Source organism: Melozone crissalis, unplaced genomic scaffold (assembly GCF_028551555.1).
Source record: "Melozone crissalis strain CALT ecotype California unplaced genomic scaffold, PUWL_Pcris_2 ptg000005l_1, whole genome shotgun sequence".
Taxonomy (NCBI): domain Eukaryota; kingdom Metazoa; phylum Chordata; class Aves; order Passeriformes; family Passerellidae; genus Melozone; species Melozone crissalis.
Genome location: NW_026535783.1, coordinates 28418340 through 28441620, shown reverse-complemented (window position 1 = coordinate 28441620; position 23281 = coordinate 28418340). Strand labels below are relative to the sequence as shown.

At 40.5% G+C, this 23281-nt stretch overlaps 1 protein-coding gene across 7 annotated transcripts in view; it reads left to right on the top strand.

Moving 5' to 3' along the window:
• The window catches only part of PCGF3 (polycomb group ring finger 3), a 52670-nt gene extending 48985 nt beyond the window's left edge, over positions 1 to 3685 (top strand). For all 7 annotated transcript variants that reach the window (XM_054283140.1, XM_054283138.1, XM_054283139.1 and 4 more), the window contains one exon: positions 851 to 3685. In XM_054283140.1, the coding sequence (XP_054139115.1) occupies positions 851 to 898 (48 nt within the window). In that variant the 3' untranslated portion in view covers positions 899 to 3685. The remainder of the gene's footprint in view (positions 1 to 850) is intronic.
• Positions 3686 to 23281: the final 19596 nt, after the last annotated feature.

Genomic DNA, 23281 nt, shown 5'->3' with positions numbered 1-23281 from the left:
TAGAGAAGTATTTTTCTGTTTGGAATTACAAAATAATTGACCTGTGTAAGAGTCACAGGATAAAGTCAATGGTCAGTGTTAAAAATGCAGAGATGTCACAAGTGGAATCCTGCTGGAATCTGTTTCATATGGTGTTTCTGAATGACCTGAAAATGGTCTTTATGGTTTTGAGTGACAGGAGATTAACAAACACCTGAAGTTGAATGTAGGTATAGATAAAAGGATACAATGCAAACATTAGGGTTTGCATTGTAGCAGAGAGAACCAAACAGGAGCATCAAATTGATGTGCATCCATACAGTCTATTCTTCACGTCTGAGAGATCTGTGTAATTGTGAGTCATATGGAAAGCAGAACTGTGAACTGCCCTCCCAAGTGAAAGAAATGGTGGATGTAAAATGGAGCTGAGACACGAAAGGCCCAGAACAAACAAGCTGAAGTAATTGTTTTTATGAGACACAAAAGTCCATAGTGCAGGATGTTGTGGTGTAAAATGTTGCCTATTCATAAAAAAAGTCAATGGATGCTTTCACAGAAGAGGAATCAAGTGAGAGCTATTAAATATGAACTACCACATACTCTAATTTCTGCTTTCTGGACAACCCTTACTTCAGGGAGTTTTCCAAGATAAACACATCTGCTCCTGAGATAAAGGGGAAAGGGTTCTTTATCACTTGTTTGAGCCCCACAGATGAAGTTGCCCCTTGTCTTTGTCTTGGTGGATTTTTGACAGATCAGATAGCCGCTCTTGACTTTAATTGAAGCTTTAGTTTATGACACAGAAGTTTTTCCTACTGAACAGATTAGTTCTGGATTTGTTTCTTAACTTACTGGTATTTCTGTCTTGCAGAAAGCACCTCTACTGCTACATTATAGACCCAAAATGGACTTGCTGTAAGGGAACTTAAGTGTCCTTCTGGACAGAGCTTTTTGCAGAGACTATCATCTGGCACCTTCTTAGTGCATCACTAATCACATGACACAAACCAGCTGAATAATTTTGGAAGACTGGAGGGCTTTCATAGTGGGCTGTCCTGAATATTTCTTCTAGGGATGTGTTACCTAGACTTCTGGGCAGACAATATTTATACTTTTTTGTATGGAAGAAAGAAGTTTCAACTCAGCAAGACACTACCAGCATTAAGTTTACAGATACTGAAAACACTTCACAGTTCCATGTAGCTCAGCCTGATTTGTCTCTTACAGTTACACACAGAAAAAAAGTTTGAGTGTTGTGGGGTGATATAAATATGTTGCTTTTGACACCAAGTTGCTTTAGTTACTTCTTGCATTCTAAATCTTTAAAAACTATATTTTTGCAAAGTGTTATTGTCTTATATAGTATGCCTGATTGCATTGGCTTTATTCAAGTTACTCTGTAGAGCATTGAACATACCTGATAATACAGTGACTGGTGATAATTTATTATGCTGCATTGAAAACTTAAGAAAGTCTGGGAAACCAGTAAATTTGTCATTTTTGCCCAGTTATTGCTCTCCCTCACCTTGTGTTTTAATAAAGTTTTGATACTTCTGTATATGTGTTAATTTGGTAAGACTAATAGAAATAATTTCAGTTGATTTTAATGTGCTGTGATATATATTTTGCTATGGTATAAATTGCACCACGTAATGACAAATACTCACAAGTGCTAGATTTGTGAATTTCTTAAAAAATAAACATTTCTTATGTATTGTGGCTTGCAGAAATCAGTTTTTAATTTAGAGAGAATTTGCTATCACTAGCTATTGAAACAGTGACTCTTGGACAACTGTGGGAGTATTGCAGATTTTTCATTTCACTGATTAAAACTTACAAGCAACTTTAAACTTCTTTAGCTGTTTTCTTACAAAACCATAGCATTTTCTGTACTGCAATTCCAAACTTACATGGGGTGGGGAGGAAGGGGGAGTCAAGACAAGATTATTTTAGCACCTTTTGGCCTTAACTAGTAATTTTGCTTGCATCAGCCCTAATGGATGCAAGGTAATACACATGAATCTATGTATGGGTACATAAATCTATATACACATATAACTATATATGTTATAGAAAGCACCCTCAATGGCACTTAGCAGGGCTCGCTGCACTTTTTGTAAGGCTTTTGGAAATAATTGGCTTTTAAAAAACTGTAGTTGAAAGTGATTTCTGCAAGCTATATCCACTATGTATCATCCATAGTGCAATTGTAAGAACATTTGTCTGGCGCAGGTGTGAAGTCACTGAAAATAGTTTATGCCCTATTATGGCCAGCTGGAAATAGTTAACCTAATTTTTGGAAGAGTTTTCCTGTCAGCTGAAAATGCTAGTCGCTATTCCTATTATTAAACCCTGTTATTTTTTGATAAATTATCTTTTGATAAGAAGCCCTGCTTCCTCTTGCTGTGCTCCTTTGCTTCTTCTGCTAGAAAGTGTTACTTAGTAACCAGAAGCTGATACTGCAAGAGATTTATCTAAGCATTTTAAATATTCTTCCTCTTGAGTTTTCAAAGCGCTACATTCCTCAGCACATTTCCCTTAATTTCCCTCTCTGGAGTCTTCAGTTCTCCTTTCCGAGCTCTGCTGCTGCTTGTGTTTACCTTTGACAACAGGGCTCCTTGTTTTGATTACAGTCACAGATGTGAGGAGGAAGGAAACAAAAAAGAAATTATGTGAGCAGAGAATGAAAAGCATTCTCCTGAATTGTGGAGATGGAAAGGAGAGCCACACAAAGGCCAGAACATGCTGCTGTCCATGCAGACAAAAGTGTTAAGATAGCTGTATTTGAATGTTTAGGTCACACAGAACTCCACATCTGGTTCTTGTGTGGTGGTTGTGTGCATGTCTGTGATTCGTGCAATCAAATTTGGCTCTGATTTTGTCTTGCTGTTTGTGTATTTCAGCTTTTTTTCTGTCTTTAGCATTACTTGATCTGGCAGAAAATAACAAACAAGATCATGTGTCTACCATTTTTAAAACTTTCCATGAAAGCAGTCAATGCAGGTGGTATGGATGTGTACACAGGCTGACATGCTGGGCCTCTCTGGAGCTATTTCTTACATGATTGTTATTGTTCTAATGTGAAAAAGAGTCTTGCTTTGCCACTGAGGCCCTGAGAATGTGGACAGGACTGTAAGGGTCCCAGCTCTGTGCACCCAGAGTATACACCAAGTGGCTGTACCTGATGTAGACATTAAACTAAAGCTGCCAGACAGCATTCTGGTTAACCACCTTAATCAGAATATATATATATATATATACACACACACACAAACAAATATATATATACATATACACATATAAATGAGATCTGTCTACCTCAAGTGTGTGTACTGCAGGAAACTTTTGTATGACTAGATATTGACGCAGTGCTGTTAAAGTACATTGGGATTTCATTTCTTCCTTGTGTACTTGAGCAACTGAGAAATTAATTACGAACACACAAATTCAGAAGCCTTTCAAATCTATCTCTTGCTGTAACAACTTACAATAGAAAACTTAAAACTTCATAACCATCTTTAGAATCACTTGAATTTGTTATGGTGCTATCAGTATATAGAAAACTCTGTTTATATGGATACATAAATTCAAGCCAGTATTAATACCTATAGCTGGGGTTTTTGCTTGTAATTGTATGTAACTGCTTTTGCAATGTGTTTAATCTGATAATATCGCACCATTAAAAAAAACAAAAAAAACAAAAAAACAAACTGAGAGAACCAAACAAAAAACCCCCAAACCAACAAAAAACTCCAAAGTTACTCAGTTGTTTTTCTAAATCACATGTGATAACATCTTCACTTCAAAAATTGCCCTCAGGAGTGGTGATACTCTGTCTGTACCATATGTTAGTCTCACTAAAAGACTACAGTGTAGAGCGAGGTCTTCTTTGGGTCAGAGCCTTGTTTAATTTCTGTGACACTTAAGAGACAATTTATATCAAGACTATTTTGGGTAAAGTAACCCTGATACTGTTGAAAGTTGAACTAAAATTTGGACACGGCCATACATAGTTCTTAGTTCTGATGAGATCATGGTCGTTGATTTTGGCTTTTGTGAAGATGCCATTACTGTGAAGTAGTTTTTATAATTTCTTACGCTGGTAAATAGTTGCAGTAAGGAAGTATCTTGTTGCATTATCCTCAGCAGCAGTGAGACTGATGAATCACCTGGGCTTAGAGTCTCATTAAGTATACTTTCATTAAAAATAAAGAATTCAGATAGAATATATAATATTGAATTTAAATAAGATTTGGGGGTTTAAATTTTAACTTTATAAAATTATTTATTCTATTTTAAGCCTTCTGTCTTATTTTACCATCCAAGTATTTTTGGTTTTAGTGGTCCAGCTTTATTTACGGGCATATAAATTGAAATTGTAAGATGTTTTTACAAGCTTCTTCCTTTTACATTGAGTTTGAGTAGCTTTCATCTGTATGTTTTTGTTTTGTATGGATAAAGAGCATTACTTATGCTTTTGTGCAATAGGTTTGAAACATGCATTTATTAGGCTTATGTTTAAATTGTAAATGTAGCATCTACTTACCATTACATTTAAAAGGAATGTAGATGGCTTTTCTCACTTGTTCAAATGGAGTTTTATTTGGGGCTGTTATTTGGGGGTGGGTGTGTGTGTTTTATGCTTTGTTCCATTTTTTATTTTACGAGTGAAATGGGGGATTTAAAATTTCTGTAAGTACAAGAACTATCTGTCAGCAATATTTTAAAATAAACGATCTTGCAAGAAACCTTAATGTGAATTGTGGAAGCAATTGACAAGACTTGCAGCCTATCTGAAAATGTTTTGTGCCATTGTTAGGTCTGGTATATTTGTGTACCATCACACCTGGGAATATTTTTTTCTGTGGTTGTGCAATAGTATACACAACATTGTCACTCAGGAGATATGGGACCGTAAAAAATATCAGACTACAACTATGATGGTGCTATTTTTTCCAGTAGGCTATGAGCCTTTGAAAGCTTATCTGGCTCTTATTGTCTTTATAACAACACAGTCCTAGGGGATATACAGATTTTTTTTTTGTACTAGATGATAAATATAACTTGCTGTTTTACAGCATTCTCAATATTACATTGAGATAAAGATAATAGGAAAAAGCCAACCAGTCTGTACATCAGTGAGATGAATCTTAGGTACACATTTTGTACAGAAGGCTTTACTGAACAGAAAAATCAAGTTTCTGCTTTTCCTCAGGTAATCACTTCAGTTTGGATGTTTCACTGAAAACATTAATGCAACTTTAGTTAGTCTGCCTAAAGTTGGTAACAGAAATTGTTCCACGCTTGAATCGCCCTACATAAGATACAACTAGATGCTACTTGAGTCTTGAGATCCATTTTTGAAGAAAAAGTTGCAGAGAAAAATACTAAAGAACATGGAACAATGCTTCAGTCTCTGCTCTCATCAAAATTTGCAGTCAGGACAAAAATTACCTAGGAACTTGGGTCTTGTGGCAAATCAACAGGTAATGTTTTACCTGTTTATTTATATACAAAATAAAGGTATGACTCTACTATTTGTTCCATATTTTATCCTACTTAAGAGTTTTTTGGAAATCTTTTGAAGCCACAATGACCTGTGCATGTCCTGGTCGTAGGGTAGGAACTGCATGTCCAATTCTATGAACATTTACATTGGTAACTTTAGTAATAACCTGGATGGTTCCACAGAAACCAGTGGGATCATTCATTCAAACAGAAGTATGGCTGAAGGAAGAAGTCCTGAGTTTTGAGTACTGATACTCCACTATTTTTGTTATTTCTGTTTGAAATGGAAAGTATTGGTTTGATGGAATCTTTAATTCAAGTGACTTATCTGGACAAAAGGAAAGTTTGTTCTTTCCTTCTGCAAACAGGATCATTTTGCAGTTAAGGGACAATTAGCCAGTGCAACCACTAAGCCTTTTATCCTCATATGTGGCATAATAAAGATTCTGGAACTGTCAGAGTGTAAAACCATATTTTTGGCTTAGCTTCATTTAAAAGTTTACAATTTTTTATGCTTTGTGTTGCTGTGTAATTTCTGTACTACTGGTGGCTAGTTTTGTCTGAATAAGCCTTTTGGGGATTAATGCTTAAATGTTTTGATTTTATGATAGTGAAGCTTGTATCCAGTGTTTTGCCAATGAATATTATATGCTTGTTAATAAAAGCAGAGAAACTAACTGAAATGCTGTGAGGCTGAACGTTTTTGTCCCATTCTCTTGAAGGAACATAAGGAGCTAGCAGTCATCGTAGCACTGAATAAATACAGTGTGACTGAAACAGAGGTGGTGTGGCATTGCATTGTCATAAAATCTGCTTTTACTCAAAACAGAAGGATGGCCTAAAGTATTACTCCACTGGCAGTATGTTTGTGACAAGTGTGTGTCAAGTAACTGCCAGATAGGAAATTAAACAGCTTCAGTCACTCAGAGGGAAAACAGCATTATCCTGGTGTCTTTATGTACCTGAATAAAAAGGTACTTTCCTGACCTGTATGTGTTCCTTTCAACCTTAGCCTTACAACCTTACCCTGGTTGAGACGTTAATAATGCAAAACAGACGCTACAGTAGGTGAATTTCTTGCAACATCTGCATTACTTGTAATGCAGATGTATAGCTTGTGAACTGCTCTACATGCTGAGTACCTTTATTTATACTCTTGGCTTGTCAGGAACTGCCAGTAACTCCAGGCCACTTTGAAGTCAGTTTTATTCATACATGCATTTCTTATTTGTACTGATATTAACAATGTCCTGAGGCATTTGCCACTCACTATCTTCATTTAAATATCAGTATGAGAGACTAACTGCAGAAAAGTCCCTTTGCCTGTGCATAGTCACTTAAAATGGAATGAAAATTAGCACTAATTCAGCAAGTGTTACTTTTTGGAAGTCTTCGTGCCTTTACTATGAGTGGCTTTAATACTTACCTGAACTTTGTACCACTGATTGTTTCCATCTGTCTGTGAAGTAACCAGTGATGGGCCTGGCTCCGTCCCTTTCCTGAACACGGTGTTATTCTTATAAAAAAGGAGTAAAAAATTCTCCTGTTTGACTGAAATTCCCAAGCATCACAAAAAGGAATTTTGCCAACAGTTGTGTTTGCTAGTCCTGAAAGCATAAACCTGCCCTGCAGCCAGTAGGAGCTAACTAAGTTTTTTTTCCCCAGAAGAAGTTACAATATGAAAAAGTTTTACTGGTATTTCTTACTTTATATGTAACTGATATTTTCTTATTTTGCTGATTTACTATTCTGCCATAAAAAAAAAATCATTACTTTGAGTGCACTACCTCTTTTTGTGCAATAACTTATTCTTTGGGATTAGAGCAGTCAGAGAAAAAAATCCATGTAAATTGAATATGTGCATTTAAGATAGATAAATTCAGCTGTTTAAACCCAGGTGTAGATGTAGTCAGTCACGATTCAATTGGTCACAACTCAAGTTAGGCTAATCCAGTGCTGCATATGAATAGAGGTATACTGCAGTGTAAATCCCCAGTACCTCCATAGTGCTTGTGCATCTTTAATTTCCAGCATCATCCTTGTTTAGCTTTTTATATTCCTGATTTTTTTTAGGCTTTCTTTTGATTAGTTTTTCTTTGAGAAAGTCAAGCAATGTTCTGGCATTAGTGGAGAAAGGTTTACAACAGTACTCTGAGAGATTTGACTACTAAAAGGAAGATGTGGTCCCCATCTGTATAAATATGTCTAGTCTTTCACATGGCAATACACTTGCACTTGTCACTGTGTAGATGTGTTTTACTGAAGGGCTTGAATTGGACATGTCTGTGCTTTGTGTGTTTTGTGTAATGACTGCATGTTGATGTGTCCATGGAAATTAGAACAGAACGAAAATGAAAGCCATTGGCTTTAGTCCAAAGACTGATTGGGTGATTTCCATGAGGAGATGTTGCCATTAAAGCCTTGTTTATTGTTTCCTGCCCCTGTTTGTAGTTTGCAATTGTTTCTTCAAACACCTGAAGAAAGTGAAACTTCATTCTCTTAATTCATTCAACTCTCTTATTCAACTTAAATGAAATTCTTTAAGGCTATTTGTTTATTTGTTTTCTCCTTTGATGCAAAGTTCACTGTCGCTTGCCTGAATCCTTGTTCAAAGAGAGCACAAAGGCGTTAATTGTGGGTGCTCCAAGGCTGCACCATATGACAGTTTCCATTACTGTTGAGAACAGAACTGACTGCTGATGCAGAAAATAATGTCTCTACTTCTGGTCTTTTCTTCTGATTCTCAGCAGGGTGCAGAGCAGAAGTTCTGCTTTGGTGTATTTTGTAATCCAATGTATTGTCCAAATGCCTCTGCTTTCCCATTTAAGCAATGCCTTTGTAACTAGCTGCAATGGACTGTATTAGCATTACTTGGATTATTGTTTAAATGCATTTTGCTGTTTTACAGAAGTGCCTGGAAAGAGAGTACACTAGTGAATCTGGACGTCAGGTAGAATGTATCCCTTAGGCTGCTCGCACGCCTCTGGAAAAGATTCCTTTTTCTGCTTTGTGTCAGTGTTACGGACTGCAGCTGCAACATCTGAGACTTGATGATTTCAACTGAAATGCTCAGCTTTGAGGGTCTCTCTAGATTTTATTGCAGCCATTGCAGTGGGCATTGCTTAAAAATGGTCAATGCTGATTTGAAGCACAGATGATGGGTTGTTTTCTGGATCCTCTGCCAGTGGCACCTCAACAGATCTCTGTGTTGTGGCTCAGTACAAAACAGGCTTCTCATTCTGATGACTGTCTTCTCTTTCCCTAGGAAACAACCAGTCCCATGTCTGTGTGTTCTAATATGACAGGGACTGCTTCACCATTTCCCTCTGCAAGAGCTTTTTGAGATTAGAGTATCCTTTACAGACAAGGTTGTCTATTCAGGCTCACAAGCTCTCACAAGCAACTTTGCTAGTTTTAATCAGAATGGCTGGAAGCTAAGCAGTTGCAAAGAGTTGTTCACAGGGCTGTGATGGACACCTGGGGTACCTCACATTGGCTTCAGGAAAGGTCTCAGATCTGAGATAGTAGATGGGTCCCACCTTCAGCATTTTTCATATCTGATTGGCATCTTGAGACTGTTTGTCTGATCTCTGAGGATCCTTCTTAAGAAAGTATGCTTTCAACTTGCCTTGGGCTTCATCCTCTTGTATCATTGGCTTTGGTGGGTTGACTGCCTTTGTTGCTGCAGTGTGGGAGCTGTTCCTTCTGGATATGACAAGGCCTCATCTCTCCCTCTTTCCCTGTTCAGTTACTCTGATCTGTGTGGCCCATTTGATGTTGCACATTATGTTGTAGGTGGTGCAGGTGACAGTTCAGCTTCCTGTTTCACGCTGGGAGCAGGAGCCAGTTCTGTTGGTGCTGTTACAGTCCACCCCCGCCATGGAGGAGCAAAGAAAATGCTCTGTGAATAAAGCAGGATGAACTCAAAGGTTCAGTTATTCCCAGAAAGAAGAATAAAACCAAAACAAGGTTAGACAATGATACCAAAAAATTTTATATATTTTATTTAACAGTAAAACAGTCAAGGAGAAAGAAAAGTAGAGAAAAGTTAGAAAAAGCTAAGGTTACTTTAAAAAGTATAGTATTGCTCACCACCACACTGTTGCATTTTTTTGTTATTTTCTGCCATTTGAAGTGTCTTACTTGCCTTCTCCAATCTCAGGAGCAGCTTAGTAGAAAGCAGCCACCCTTCCCCCGAAATGCAGGCATGGTGCCTGATCCCTGTGGTCCAGCTCTCACCACAGAAGGCAGGAGCAGTGACATGGGGGGGTTCCACAGCTCATTTGTGACTTGGATCCAAGGAAGAAGGATCGGAGGATTCTCCTCGAGCTGGCAGCATTGGCTCCCAGAGGCCTTGGGGTGTCTCACAGCAGGTGGTGGTGGGTGAGGGAAGGCAAAGGTCAGAGATTCTGCCCTTCTCTTTCTTCTCCACATTTTGCACAGGTTTTGCCTTCCTTTTTATGGATCTCAAGCTGGGCTGTTCACAATCCACCCTGCAGATAGTTTTCAGGTGTTCAGAAGAGATTTTGGCAAGCAGACATAACAATGAAGTGCTTTGTGTAGCCTTTCTCTTAATATCACGTTCTGCAGACACAGGTACTCATGATCTTCAAAATTGTCTACTGTTTTCTGGATTTTGTGCTGGAATTGGAGAGGAGGCTGATTTTATCACTAATCAGTCATTATCCGTAATTCATGGAAGAGTTAAGAACTGTGTAGACTAACACACTAAGTGCTTGGAACATACAAAACATAGTTATTGTGGCTGTGGATCTGAAAGGACAGCCACTGTTACATAACTGATGATAGACTTAATTTAAAGTCAAAGAAAAAATTGGAATTCTGCAGGAGATTCTGAAGGTCATCAGGAAGGGTGAGCTGATTGTGAAACAGTGAAGTCTGTACTTAGACAACGGAAAAAATACAGGCTTCACAGGGGTTACTTGGGATGTCTGAGAAGTCTATACACTTCTGGGTCCAAAGTAATTGGAAAAAGACACAATGGAAAAGAAGGATGAGTTGGGAAATGCCTGTTTCAGTACATGAGGTTGCTTTGGATTTTGTGTCACATACCACTTAATGTCTTGTTGCGTGTTGGAAGTGCTGCGCCAGTGCCCCTGCACGCTTCCTGGTGACCCAGCAGCCCCAGTGCAGAAGCTGTGCATGAAGGCATTTACTGAGTCCTGTGGCTGTGAGGGAGTCAGGTCCTTGGTTAGAAAGGAGGCTCCAAGATGGCCAGTCACAGCTAGGGGGGAAGAAACTGTGTCCTGGGGTCTTCCAGGGTCTTTTGACCACCTCTGAGGTGGTCAAAGAGCCAGTGGGAGAGGTAAGCCCTGGAAGGAGGAAGAGGGGTATCCAAAGGCAAGCATGTAGCTTTATGGACGGCAGCCAGCCAGCCAGCCAGCCTCAGGGAAAAGAAGGCATATATTTGAGAGAATGGGTGTGCCACACCATCAAAGTGAGAGCTAGGGTACAGTTATTAACTGAGAAGTCAATAAATAGTCCACCTGCCCTCCCACAGATCAGTTTTATCAGAGATGCATGCAGCTGTTTTAAACTCATCCAGAGCCAATGCCAGCTAGATCCCACCCATCTGCTGGAAGGTGCTTACAGGAGCTATAGGACCACATGACTGCAAGATTTCAACATGAAAGCAGGCACAACTTGGCATTCTAAGTCCTCAAAGGTTTATACCATGTTCAGACTCTTTGCTCATTCCACTTCTCTAAGTCTTCTTGGTCTTGGAGTCCAGAAATGGTTCTGATTATTTTACAACTGGATTTTCCTGATTTTGCTGCAGTTTTTCTTTCTTTATCAAAGAGCTCTTTACTTTGTTTTCCCTTACTTCTTTTGTTTCACTTTAGGGCATCTTGTATCACACTATGGCAGCACCTTTCCAAGTGGTTTTTTTGGTCTAATTCATTCAGTGATTATTGATTGTAGCAGGGCAGTGTTGGACTGCTCAGCTGACCACCCTCGAAGCAAACAATTGGGCCAAAGCAATGGTGGATCCATTCTCTGAACTGCAGTATAGAAACAGTTAGAAATCCCCTTGTAACTACTGGGTCTAGAGACCTGCAGATCTCAGAGGAGTGGATGAGGTAGATGATGACTGCAGATAATGTGATACATTAAGGACAACTGACTTTGTTACTGTACCTGAGCTGTATGCTAACATATCTCTTTTACCATTAAAATTGTAATTCGGGAAGCCTCTTGGTTTTATTCTCCACAGTGTATAAACTCAACTTCTTGATAATAGACATGAAAGCTGAGTTAGATGGGCTGTCCTTGACACTCATGCATCTGTTTTTTGTCTTACTGTGCCTATGGGTCTATTTGAAAACTGTGTTCCTTGCTAGCCATTTGCAGATTGTTTCAGAGCAGCCAAAGCCATGCATAACATTAAAAAAACCATGTGCTGAACAGCACAGAGCTCAAAAAGTGCATTTGTTAGGGAAGAGCAAAGTTTTGAGGAAAAAAAAGGCACTTCTGTCTAGAAACCAAAGAAAAAACAAAAGCTCAGAACTGGCACCAGTAGCAGAACAAGTGGACTGCACGTGCTTGTGTGTGTTTGTGTATGCTGGGGCCTCTGAGCTTCAGCTGTAGTCATTCACAGAAAGCATTTACTCAGTACAAGGTGGACTGGACTCAGTCCCCAGCCCGTCTGATAGCTGGACACCAAATCCCAGTCTCCCCAGCTGCTTTTCTTTGGACATACATGCCTTGGAGGGCACAGGTCCATTCCAGCTCCTGGTACCGACCATCACGTACACATCACTCACCATCCCCCAGACACCTGCACCATGACTGAGTCCTGTGCCATCCAGAACTGCTCTTCCCCTGCATTTCATAAAACATCTCATAGCCCTAAGCAGCAAACCCCCTCAGACACCTGATCTGGAGGGCTGCTCCTGAATGAGGGTGGGTATGACACCTGAACATTGGGCTGATGGTTCTCCTGGAACAGCCCTCAGAGGGGTCGAACAAGGCTCCTCAAGAGTCCTTAATTTTCCTGCCATTGTCCCTGTGTCAGAATTAGATGAAGGCTAAAAATAAATCACCCTGGTGCAAAAGTGATTCAGTTTTGCTGCTGTGGGCATGCAGAGTAGCAGGAGGGGTAGTAGACAAGAGCCAGTTGCAGATCTTGCTGACTTTTGTTTTTGGAGAGACTGGACAACATGCCCACTGCTGCAAGCTATCCTTAAAGGACAATGAGGCACATCTCAGCTCAGCTGCAGGCAGACTTTGTGTGTTTATGAATTTTCCAAAGCACTGTGAATAAACTCTCTTTAAAGCCCACCATTACTTTGTAGAAGAGAAGAAGAAGCCTATTACTTCTAACACTATCAAGCATGCCTATGTTAAATACTTCCTGTCTCTTGCACTGGGGTGGCAGTGCTCACCTTTGCAGGAAAAACCATTCTTCCTGGAAAGCCTCTGTAGGTGATCATCATGAGATTTTGTAAGTGCTTTGCACAGATTCCTCTCCTCATGTGTTCAGCCTTGCTGGGAATGGAATATATATCTTCAGGGCAAGAATAAAGGATTATAGCTGGCAAAGTAAAGTGCAAGCTGAGCTGCCCACAGGCTTTGAGTGCACAAACAGCAGTGTGGCATCTATCTGATGGCTTTTCAAAGCAACAGGCTTTCTAGACAGACTGGAAGTGGAGTCACAGTCAGAGGTGGACTGCTGTGAAATGTTGCACGAAGGAGGACTGACATTTAGAGAGCACTTAAAGTAATGGCTTATTTTATACTATGCCTCCTCCTGGCTTACATTTTGGGGGTCTGTCCATGCTCGCACTTTCAAAAGTCAATTTTCTTGAGCTAATTGCAGGTTCTGCTGAGCACATCTTAGTCCAGGGAGTGCAAAAAAAGCTGAGTTTAGTTTAATGTGCTGTTTGATGTCTTCTCTTCATCCTGGTCAGCCTTGCCTTTCTCTAACCATTTTGTAAAACCTCCCTCACCCAGTCATGCTTTTTATGTGCAGTCTGTGGGCGTGAAGGTACTTTAATAGATTTAGCTCACTGATAGAAGTATTGGACTGCTAGACAAAATTAAGGGGCCTGGGGACAGGACAAGCAGAGCTCTCTTGGTGTGCTAGGCACTAAGTTTGGAAGTACTTTGGTAAAGCGGACCTTTCCAGGTTTGCAATAGAAATAGATTGTGAATCTAAGTCAGGTTAGTCCTGGAGGTCTGGATCATTTTGGAGGTCCTTCCAGGCTTTCATCAGCTTTCTGGAACATAACCTAAAGCTCCTGTTTGCAGAACAATTCTTTCAACTGCTTTGCGCCAGAGGGAACCAGCAGTGTATGCAGAATGTTATACGCTGACAAAATAAAATATTTCAAGGGCACCTCAGATGGCTGGGCTGGTTATAAATAGTACTGGAGGAAAGCTGCATGAGAGTCACATCCAACCACTCCTAAAAATCTCTGCAGGGAGGTATTTTTAAAACCCACCCACTGCAGTTTCATTAGCACCACCTGTCTTACATTTGGAGAAAGACAGAGATGATGTTCTCCAAATATTTGTGGTACCCTAAAAAGCAATGTGTGCAAGTGATTAAATATTCATAGTGTCTCTTCATATTCAAATGTTTCTTTCTTAAGCCTGCAGCTGACCACTGTGTGCCTTAGAGAGACACTTGAGGACTGCAGGATTCTGTGAGATTTCATAGCTAATATCTGAAGCAAATTAACTGTTGGCCCTAAGAAACTTCCATTTGAGATGTCTGCAATAAACTCAGCTATGGGAAAACAGCAGAAATTCCTGTCTATTTCATAGCTGCAAATTTTATTTAACTTTCCAAAGGAATATTTGAAATGATGAGAAGATAGTAGAAATGCATAAAATTCAGGGGACTAATTGGGTAATGCTTTTTAAGAGTAGAAAGTCTCCCATCTGTTCCAGGGAGCTAGCAGGGGACATTTGAAGCATACTGTAGCTTGGTGGCTGCTCTGCAGATTTAGTTAGGAAAAATAAATGGAAGATTTGAGACCGGTCAAACTGGTCCCAAAACAGTTACTGAAATTTTCCTCAAGATACGAACAAACTTTATCAGACGTCTTCCTGCTTCAATCTAGGACTTCAGCCTCTTACAGTAATGCAAGGTATTCCTGGAGCAATTCCATTCTAGGGCATGCCTAGTCCACATCCCAGCTTTCCTTATGAGTGAAGAGCTGCAGTGGTTCAGTTAAACCGGGAAGTGGCAGTGTTTGAAAGGAATGAGGAGTCAAGCCTGCTCTGCAGCTCCCAGAAAGGCAAACTCGCAGTGGGATGGAGTGTCTGACCAGACCACCAAGGCTGTGAATAACCTTTATGTGTCACTACATCACTCTGAACCCTCTGCAGGGGTCACCTCTGTTCAAGCAAAGACATGTAATGGCAGAAATAAAGAATCACTGGTTGCTTTGCTTCTTGCCCTTCAGACCCTCTACCAGAACACAGACAATTCAGCAGGTTCCTTCTTGCAATGCCTATGTCTTTTAATGTTTCAGAAGGTACAACACAGAAAAGAGAAGACATACAAGCCCATGTTGTTCTCTTAAGGCATCACATCTCTTCTGGAAAGCCTTTTCTTCTTTGAAAAAAAAATCAGAAATGCTACTGAGAGATTGACACCTGCAAAATTAAAGATATGTCTCATGTTTTGCATGGTGATCTGGTGGCGCTGCTGTTCAATGCTATTACCTGTGAGACAAAAGAGAGCACTTGAAAATATTCAAGGCATAAGACACTGATTTAACTCTTAGAAGATGTGATTCCTTCTGAGAGAGAGAGGAAGAGTCTCTCTGCCCCAGAAAGCATTTATTTCACAGCTTCTCCTCTTGTGGGCCACTGATGTAAACCTTAGCATTTTCAGAAATGATCAAACACCGAATAGTCATGTCCATAGTTGCCTCTGTGCACTGCTGTTTGGTCTCTTCCTGTAGCTTAATGGCAAAGAACTGACACTTGACTGCTAGCAAGAGGACACCAGCAGGTTGGCCATTGTGCAGCATTCGAACTTTGGAGTCACCAGCTGTATTTCTCTGAGACTAAATTTACAGCAGCAACTTTTGGAACTTACCAAAATTCACTACATTGTAGAAAAAATGTCCTTTTTCCTTTTTTCTCCTTGCCTTGTCTTTTGTACAAATAAGCTCTAGGTAATGCCATACTTTGATAAACTGACTGACATGCATCTCCCTTAGGTTTTCAGAAGGAAACAGTTCCTTGATTTGAGTGTCTGTGCAGTTACCCAGCAGCGTGGTGCCATCGTATGCCAGTGTCACCATGCAGAGCTCCAGGGCCTGGCCAGTGGGAAGGTGCAGGCTGGTGAAAAACTGAGTAAAACTCCTTCTCTGCCATTGCAGAGATTTGCATCCTCATTCCATGCAGACTGACAGTGTTTTTCACACTGTGGCTGCAAAGATTTAGGGGTGCATCAGTCAGAGCCTCTAAGAGAAGTGACCTGGGAAAGGAGTATGTGCATGGACACTGCTGATGGATTTCTCCCATGACCCTGTCCATGCTGGTTAGCATTGCTCTCCAGGTATGTAGAAGTAGAAAGGTAAAACAGTCTTAAAGACTGAGGTATTGTCATGAACAGCTTTTTCTGATCTTGGTTTCTAGGTCATTTCATTCATTCAAATCTGCTGTAGTATTGTCATGGGTTATTTGAACAAAAATTTGTGTTAGATTTCTTTTAGGCAGGCAGCTGAAACAGCTAGCTCACCACCCAAACATTTTCAGTGTTAATATTTCTTCTGCATTCCCCGACCTGCCAATATAAACTGCTACTGAGGATCTCCTAGAAGAGCTGTAGTAGTAAACATATAATTCTTTTGGCAGTCTGTAGCTGTTTTATAAATTTAGAAAAACTAAAATATATAAGCATTTCTGAGTAATATATTGAGGTTTCAAAAATGATTCATCTATTTTGGATCACTTTTTTACTAAATAAAACATCTTTTACTAAGCAAAAAGGTGATCCAAAATAGAAAGTTTATCATTTAGCTTTTAGTTATATCAAAAATCTTCAGTGTTTCTTTCTACATATCCATCTCTTACAGTTCTTATGAGAATACTCATATCTCCTCTTGGGAGAGTACTGTATTTAATTAAATACATGTGTAATGGTAGTGCAGTGACTCAAATTTAACTTTTTGCTCCCAAATAACCTACTTTGGCTGATGCCTTTTCAGTGCATGAGGCTTTTAAGATTTCTGGTCTAGGCATATTTATAGGCATACAGGAATTGCTGTATCTGGTCCTGGGGAAACCTGTGGTGTTAGTCTTTCCCCTCAATGCGGGAACAGGACTGCTTTCTCACAAGGCTTCTCTCTCTGCGGCGAGACCAGGGCTGGTGAGGGGTCTGAGCCACAATTCTTACAAGGAGAATCTGAGGGAGCTGTGTGTGTTTTACCTGGAGAAAAGGAGGCTCAGGGCTGACCTTATCACTCTCTACAACACCCTGGAAAGAGGCTGTAGCCAGGTGGGGACCAGCCTCTTCTCCCAGGCAGCCAGTGACTGGACAAGAGGACATAATCTTAAATTGCACCAGTGGATGTTTAGGTTGGACATTCGGAGGAGTCTCTTCATAGAAAGGGTGATTAGACATTGGAATGGACTGCCCAGGAAGGTGGTGCAGTCACCATCTCTGGAGGGGTTTGAGCTAAAACTGGACGTGGCACCCAGTCAAAAGAGTCTTGATTGGTCAAAAGGCTGGGCTTGATGATCTCAGAGATGGTTTTTTCCAACCCAGTCAATTCTGTGGTTCTGTGCCTGTGCTGCACCACCATCCCCAACAACCTCACTGGGCTACCATAAAATTTACCTTTGACAAAATCAAGGCGCTTTCTTGGCATTTTGACACTCCAGACCAGCCCCTTCCCACTGTGAAGAGCGAGCATGCAGCTGCTGACAGGGAAGATCGAGGCCCTGTGAGGGCAGCTGGCTGCTCTGGTGCCCTTGGTTATGGCCACGAGCCAGTGCAGCTGGCAGGATCACCCAAAGTACATTAGCAAAACTACTTCGGCACCGATCGATGCCTTTGTCCCTCACTTAAATTCCATTACTTAATTTTGGAGGCCACAGCCTGAAAGTCAAACTGCAGTAATGTAATTCGGATGGATAATAAAAAAGGAAAACACAAAATCACCCTTACAAATAGTCAAGAAACATCTATTTTGCGTAATGGTATGGGATATGTTGTAATACCTCTTAATTTAATAGAATTAAATTTATTAATCTGGGTTTATTTTTCTGCAAAGTTGTTTTGTATTCACCTTATTTAAGGGTGCAAGCCATTGTCTTATTGCTTTATTAATGCAGAGTATGTCACTGCACATTTTCCAGCTATCTTCTTTAGTCTGACTCCTTTATACCTTTCCTTTTCTTAGTCTAGCTCCACACATCAGGTCAAAAAAGAGAATTGCAGTTGCCCCAGGAGAGACAGTTTCTATCTTAAAATTCATGGTTCCGCAAGTGATCTGATAAGTATGTTCTTTTTTAATTAAACTGTTTAGCCTATCAAGACCAATGAAGTCAAGCTGGTGATTTAGTACAGGGGAAAGTACCACTGCATATTTTGATACTTGCACTTCTTATTTCCCTATGATTTATTGCTGTTATATACCTTAGAAGGACTGAGAATCAGAATAGATAATTTTTATAGTACTTCCAGGCTGTAAGAAATGGATAAAAATACCTGGTTTTGTTTAAGAAAACTTACACTGTATTTTAAAACAAGCTGCTCATAGATTAACAGATATGATCTTTCTCTCTGGTTAGGAATAGTGCTTGTCTTCTATTCAATGTTCTTCTATGGAATTTGCAATAGAGTGGATGGGATCCTCACATTGTCTTCATTTCTACCTGGACAAGAGACAAAGAAAGAAGCTCAGAGATGGGAAGAACAAATAATTTCAGTTTTTGATTGTCAGAATATTTTGGGACAGACACAATCACTGCTTACAGAGTTTACCGTACTCGGTAGTACGAGTAAAGAAGAAGAGTTTTGAGTTCTTTTCTTTGGAGCCTTGTTCTCTCACAAGAGAAATGAGTAAAACATTTGGTCACAGTCAGGATTAAATGGGGAACAAGTGTGGAACTCCTGACAGCTCTCTGCTGGGGGAAGAGAGAGTACTGCTATGACAGACTAATTATAAAAATTATGGGGAAGGGATACCCCTGTAACACATCTGGATGCAAGTTCCCTTGAGCTATGATTTTACAGATTGAGTCCAATCACATAGCTTGGCTCTAAGTGAAATATTGTATTTCACACTTTTTGGTTACTGCTTGATGGAGCCTTGTCTTATGGCATCTGAAATCCCAACACAGCTTTTGATTAGGAGAACAATTCATGTTTGACTTGGCTTATCAGTGTGGCCAAACCTGCAGGAATCTGGAACATGCCAGCACAAAACAGGAAGGTTGTTTTCACATCATTCATACCAGCGGGGATCAAAAATACCTGGGGTGAGCTGGGGAGGAACATCCTCCACAGAACCTTTGTCACAATTAAACTGTATCCCTTTGGGCTGTGCAGGATGAAATCTCTCCAACGCCTGCAGGCTGGCAGACAAAGACTTGGACACTTATGCTCCACTGAGCTCTGGCTGGCTTTAAATTTCACCTTCCCTTTGGCTCCCTCCTCCCCCACATGCTGCTGATGTTGCTGTTGCAGGATGTTAATTAACATCTTCTACAGAAGCAGCCATTTCCACCTGATGGAGACACGACTGCCATTGTTATTCCTTAGGTCTGCAGGATCAGGTCTGAGCTAGAGGCTGGGAAGAGATTTCTGAGGAACGGCCCCAAGGCCTGCCTGCCAGTTTCTCTGCCTCATTAGGTAACAGATTAAACACTCTTCAAAAGAAAAGTTAGCAGCAAAGTAACCTAGAGTGACACTTGGTGAGCAGCCCAGCAGTTGGAGGCACAAACTGTATGATCCCTCTTGCAAACACTTTGGTTAGTCACCAGCAGCTCTGATCTGCATGTGTGAGATTCCTGAGACCAAGAAGTTGGAGAGGGCTGCCTGGGATGGTTCTCCTGGAGCTGTGCAAGGGCAGGTGGAGACAAAGCTACTTTGAAATCTTGATAGCCACGCCAACAAGGAAGATTTTCATTTAGCAAAACCAAAAAATTATTCTCCCCTTCCTGACGAGGACCCTAATGCAGCAATCTCAGATTCACTGCACAGTGTGTGTGCAGGGCACTTTATGGATGAGGGCAAAGAGCTACACATTTCACTGATAACTCTGCAGGGTGCTTCAGAAGATTGGCCATTTCAGGCTTCTGATTCTTCTTTCTGATAACTGAATTTGATTTGCCATCACACTCATGAGATCTGCTTGAATGTGCTTCCCTCCCACCTCGGGAAAGTAGAAACTCGGAGAGGGAGAAAAGGCAATTTTCCTAGTTCAGCTAGAAGTCAAGATTTCAGCCTCTCTCATGGTATGATAATATGTGCTGTGATTGGTCCATCACTGCTAACACAAGGAAGCTTAAAGTGCACCTGAAAATGGAAATAAGAGACAGAGTGATGCCTTAGGACCTCAGCTGCTCATGACATCCACTTCTGCTTTAAGCCTGTCTCTGGCACAAACTGAAATAACCTAAGTATAGAACTTTGAAACTTCTAGTGAAAATGGGGTGCATAGCAAGGGGGAAGATATTTTGGTTTATGATCAGACAACAGAAGTTACCTGTAACACATGGGACCTACGCATTTTGAGGTTATATGGGAATGCACTTTCTTTTCCTTTAGAGGAAAGTGTAGGTAAGAGGAAAATAGTATTACTTGATTGGAGCAGTACCAAAACTTAGAAATTGGCTATAGCTTAGCTAGGACGTTGATGGAACAGCTCTGTTCTGGTTTGTTTCCTACAGTGTTGCCAGAGCCAACTCATGGCAGGATTATAATTATATTGGTTTTAATTATGTCCACCTTTTGACATTATTGATTTTGTAAAGTGCTACTATTCCAGCATGCTAGGCTTTATAATCTATAATTAGATAGGTTTGCATATGGCCTAGGAAAACCTCCTGCAAAGAGTGACCACAGTCACCGAGAATTATTTAACCTGGAAACGCCTCCTTCCTTCAGGGATTAATTCTAATTCCTTCTGTCCTGTACTGCTGTCTCCAAGATGCTGTGCTATGCTGGTGCATAAGGAATACATTCAATGACCACAGTTAACAGATCAGGGAAGAAAGTTGTAGTTTATATCTGGACTAGAGTTCTGTAGTTACATATTTACCTAATTATAGGTCTATAGTTCCAGTGAGCTGTCATGGCAACCTGTGCAGGGAACTCAGGATTTATTCACCTATAAGGGAAGATAATAATTATGTTCTCTATAGTGTCTTCCGCTACTTGTGTAATAAATCTGAGAATGTGAAAATTTTGACCACTGCGGAGTACAGAACTGGTGTTTTTGGTGTATTATCAACAAAGACACGATTCCTGAGGGGTAACTATTAGCTCAGATACCATCATTTTATATATTAAATTGATAGCAGTGTTTTCCTCACCCATGTGCATTATTTTGTGCTCATCCACATAGAATTTAATCTGCTCTTTTATTGTCAAGTCATTTGCTATTACCAGATACATATGCAAAGTCAGCTCTTGTCTGGATAACTGTGATTAGGCTAGTGAAGTTTCTGGCCTCCCTGCCTCTCTTCTGACCTTTTACAAGCTTATTGGAGACTGTGTTGAACAGCAAAGGTCACTGATACGCACCTCTCTTGAGATTTTCCTCTGCTGAAATAAACCCCCACTTTCTCCTGTTCTTTATCTTTTCTCTTTTAACCATTTACATGAGGGCTTTAGCCTGCCATCCCATGGTAGAGTTGTATCTCTTGAGGGTTGTGTTGAAAGCCATCAGAACTGTTTCAAGTTGGCATGTTTGCCAGGCTATCCCAAGAGCACAAATAAATTAGTAAATCACATTTTTCCTTCACAAACACGACTGTGACCTGTTCTTAGTGCCTGCAGTTTATCCATGTGCCTGTAAGCTCTGTTGATTAGAAGACTCTCTGTGAATTTGCCAAATACAGGCAGAGTGTTTGCAGGCCCGTGACTCCCCAGGTCTCGTGGCTCTGGCTCGTGGTGACCTGGGTGTCTCTAGAGAGGTTCCCAGCCAGCAGCAGAGGCTGGACATGTTAATCAGGTCAGATAAATATAGATTTGCCTGAGAACATGCTGGGAAGAAAAGCAGAGGGAGAGGCGGCCACATAGGACCTTCTTTGTCCTTTAGACCTCTGGACAAAAAGGAACAGAGAAACTTTCAACTCCTGCTATGAGTGGCAGAAGAGTGAAGACAAAAATTGTGTGAAGGAAGCCAGATGAGGAATGAAAAAACATTCAGGGATAATGGGAGAACAGACAGAATGCTGCTTTTTGGGAAGCGCACAGAGGTATCTCCATTCTGATTTTTGGCTGAAATGGAGAAATGAGAAGAATTTCCATCTCCTTGTTAATTATTTAAAAAAAAATAAATAAAAGAAGCAGCAACATAAAAACAATCAGGTCATATTTGTTAATTTTCAAATCAAAGTCACTTGCTTCAGCAGAGGAGAATTGATGACAGACTCACAGTGGTATGGATATTTATCCCTGGTTGTGGTGGTGTTTCATGGGAGCCAAACTCTTCTGGCAGATAGAAAAAATGATCCATGGTAGTGCAAGCTTCTGTTTGTGGAGCTAATTATCTCCCAGTATACAAGCAAAAAATGCTTGGGAGAAATACATTGGCTACCTGATTGCTGAGCTGCATCCAGCAATCTATGTACCAAATGTAGTAGTTTTCTACATTCATCATTGGCCATCATGACTGCTTATCCCATCTGCCCTAGACTGCCTCAGTTGTTCCTGCCCTCCAGGCTGCCTCCAGCAGTTTCTGTTCAGGACAGAGTATCCCTTGTGTGAAACCTTCCTGTTTCCTTTCTTTCTTTCCTTTCTTGCCCCAGTTATTGCATGTTAAACTTTTCTCATAGTACAGAACAGTGCCAAAAGCCTAGTGCAATCATCAGTAGTAATAGCAGAAAGTTATCATTTTAGGTGTGACTAATAGAGTGAAGAATAGAGTGAAGGCTTCATTACAGTAAAAGCCTTGCAGACAGGAAAAAGTAATTATTGCCTCCTTGGAAAGCTTATGGCCTAGGGATGCATTTAGTGTTCAACACCTTGTGATTGTTTCTCTGTTGATATAATAGAAAAATGGTAACCTTGGCTTCAGATCATAAAGGCTTCTGAAGTTCCAAAAAGTAAAGCTGTGAATTCCACCCTCTCCAAAGCTATTACTGGTGATTTCATAATTTTCTGCTCCATTTTCAGCAGTGTTGGTCTCACAGTAACAAAGGCATTTTCTTTTAGGTTATTGAAAAAGAGCTGTGAGGGCACCACAGATCTTTCCTGTCCTCTGTATGCTCTTTAAAAGACCAGTATACACATACGGACATCTCCAACTCTCCCCCAAAATCACAGCTCAATATGAGGATTTTTAGGTAATTTTTTGTGTTCTTTCATGGTAGAGCTGGCTTTCCCTAAAGATGCTGAATGGTTAGCAATGCTGATAAGATGAATTCACAGTCACAGCACTTTCATGACAGCATCTTCTCTTTTGCAACTCCCAAACCTCTGAGGATTAATGAGCTGAACCACAGTCACTCCTGGGCACCTCTGTGATGCCAGTCAAGCTCATGGGTTTCCACTACTCCACCTGTGACATGGCCCTGTGGCATCCTGGAAACAGAACTGCCCTTAGCTGGGCACGCCTCTGCGTCTCCCTCCTGC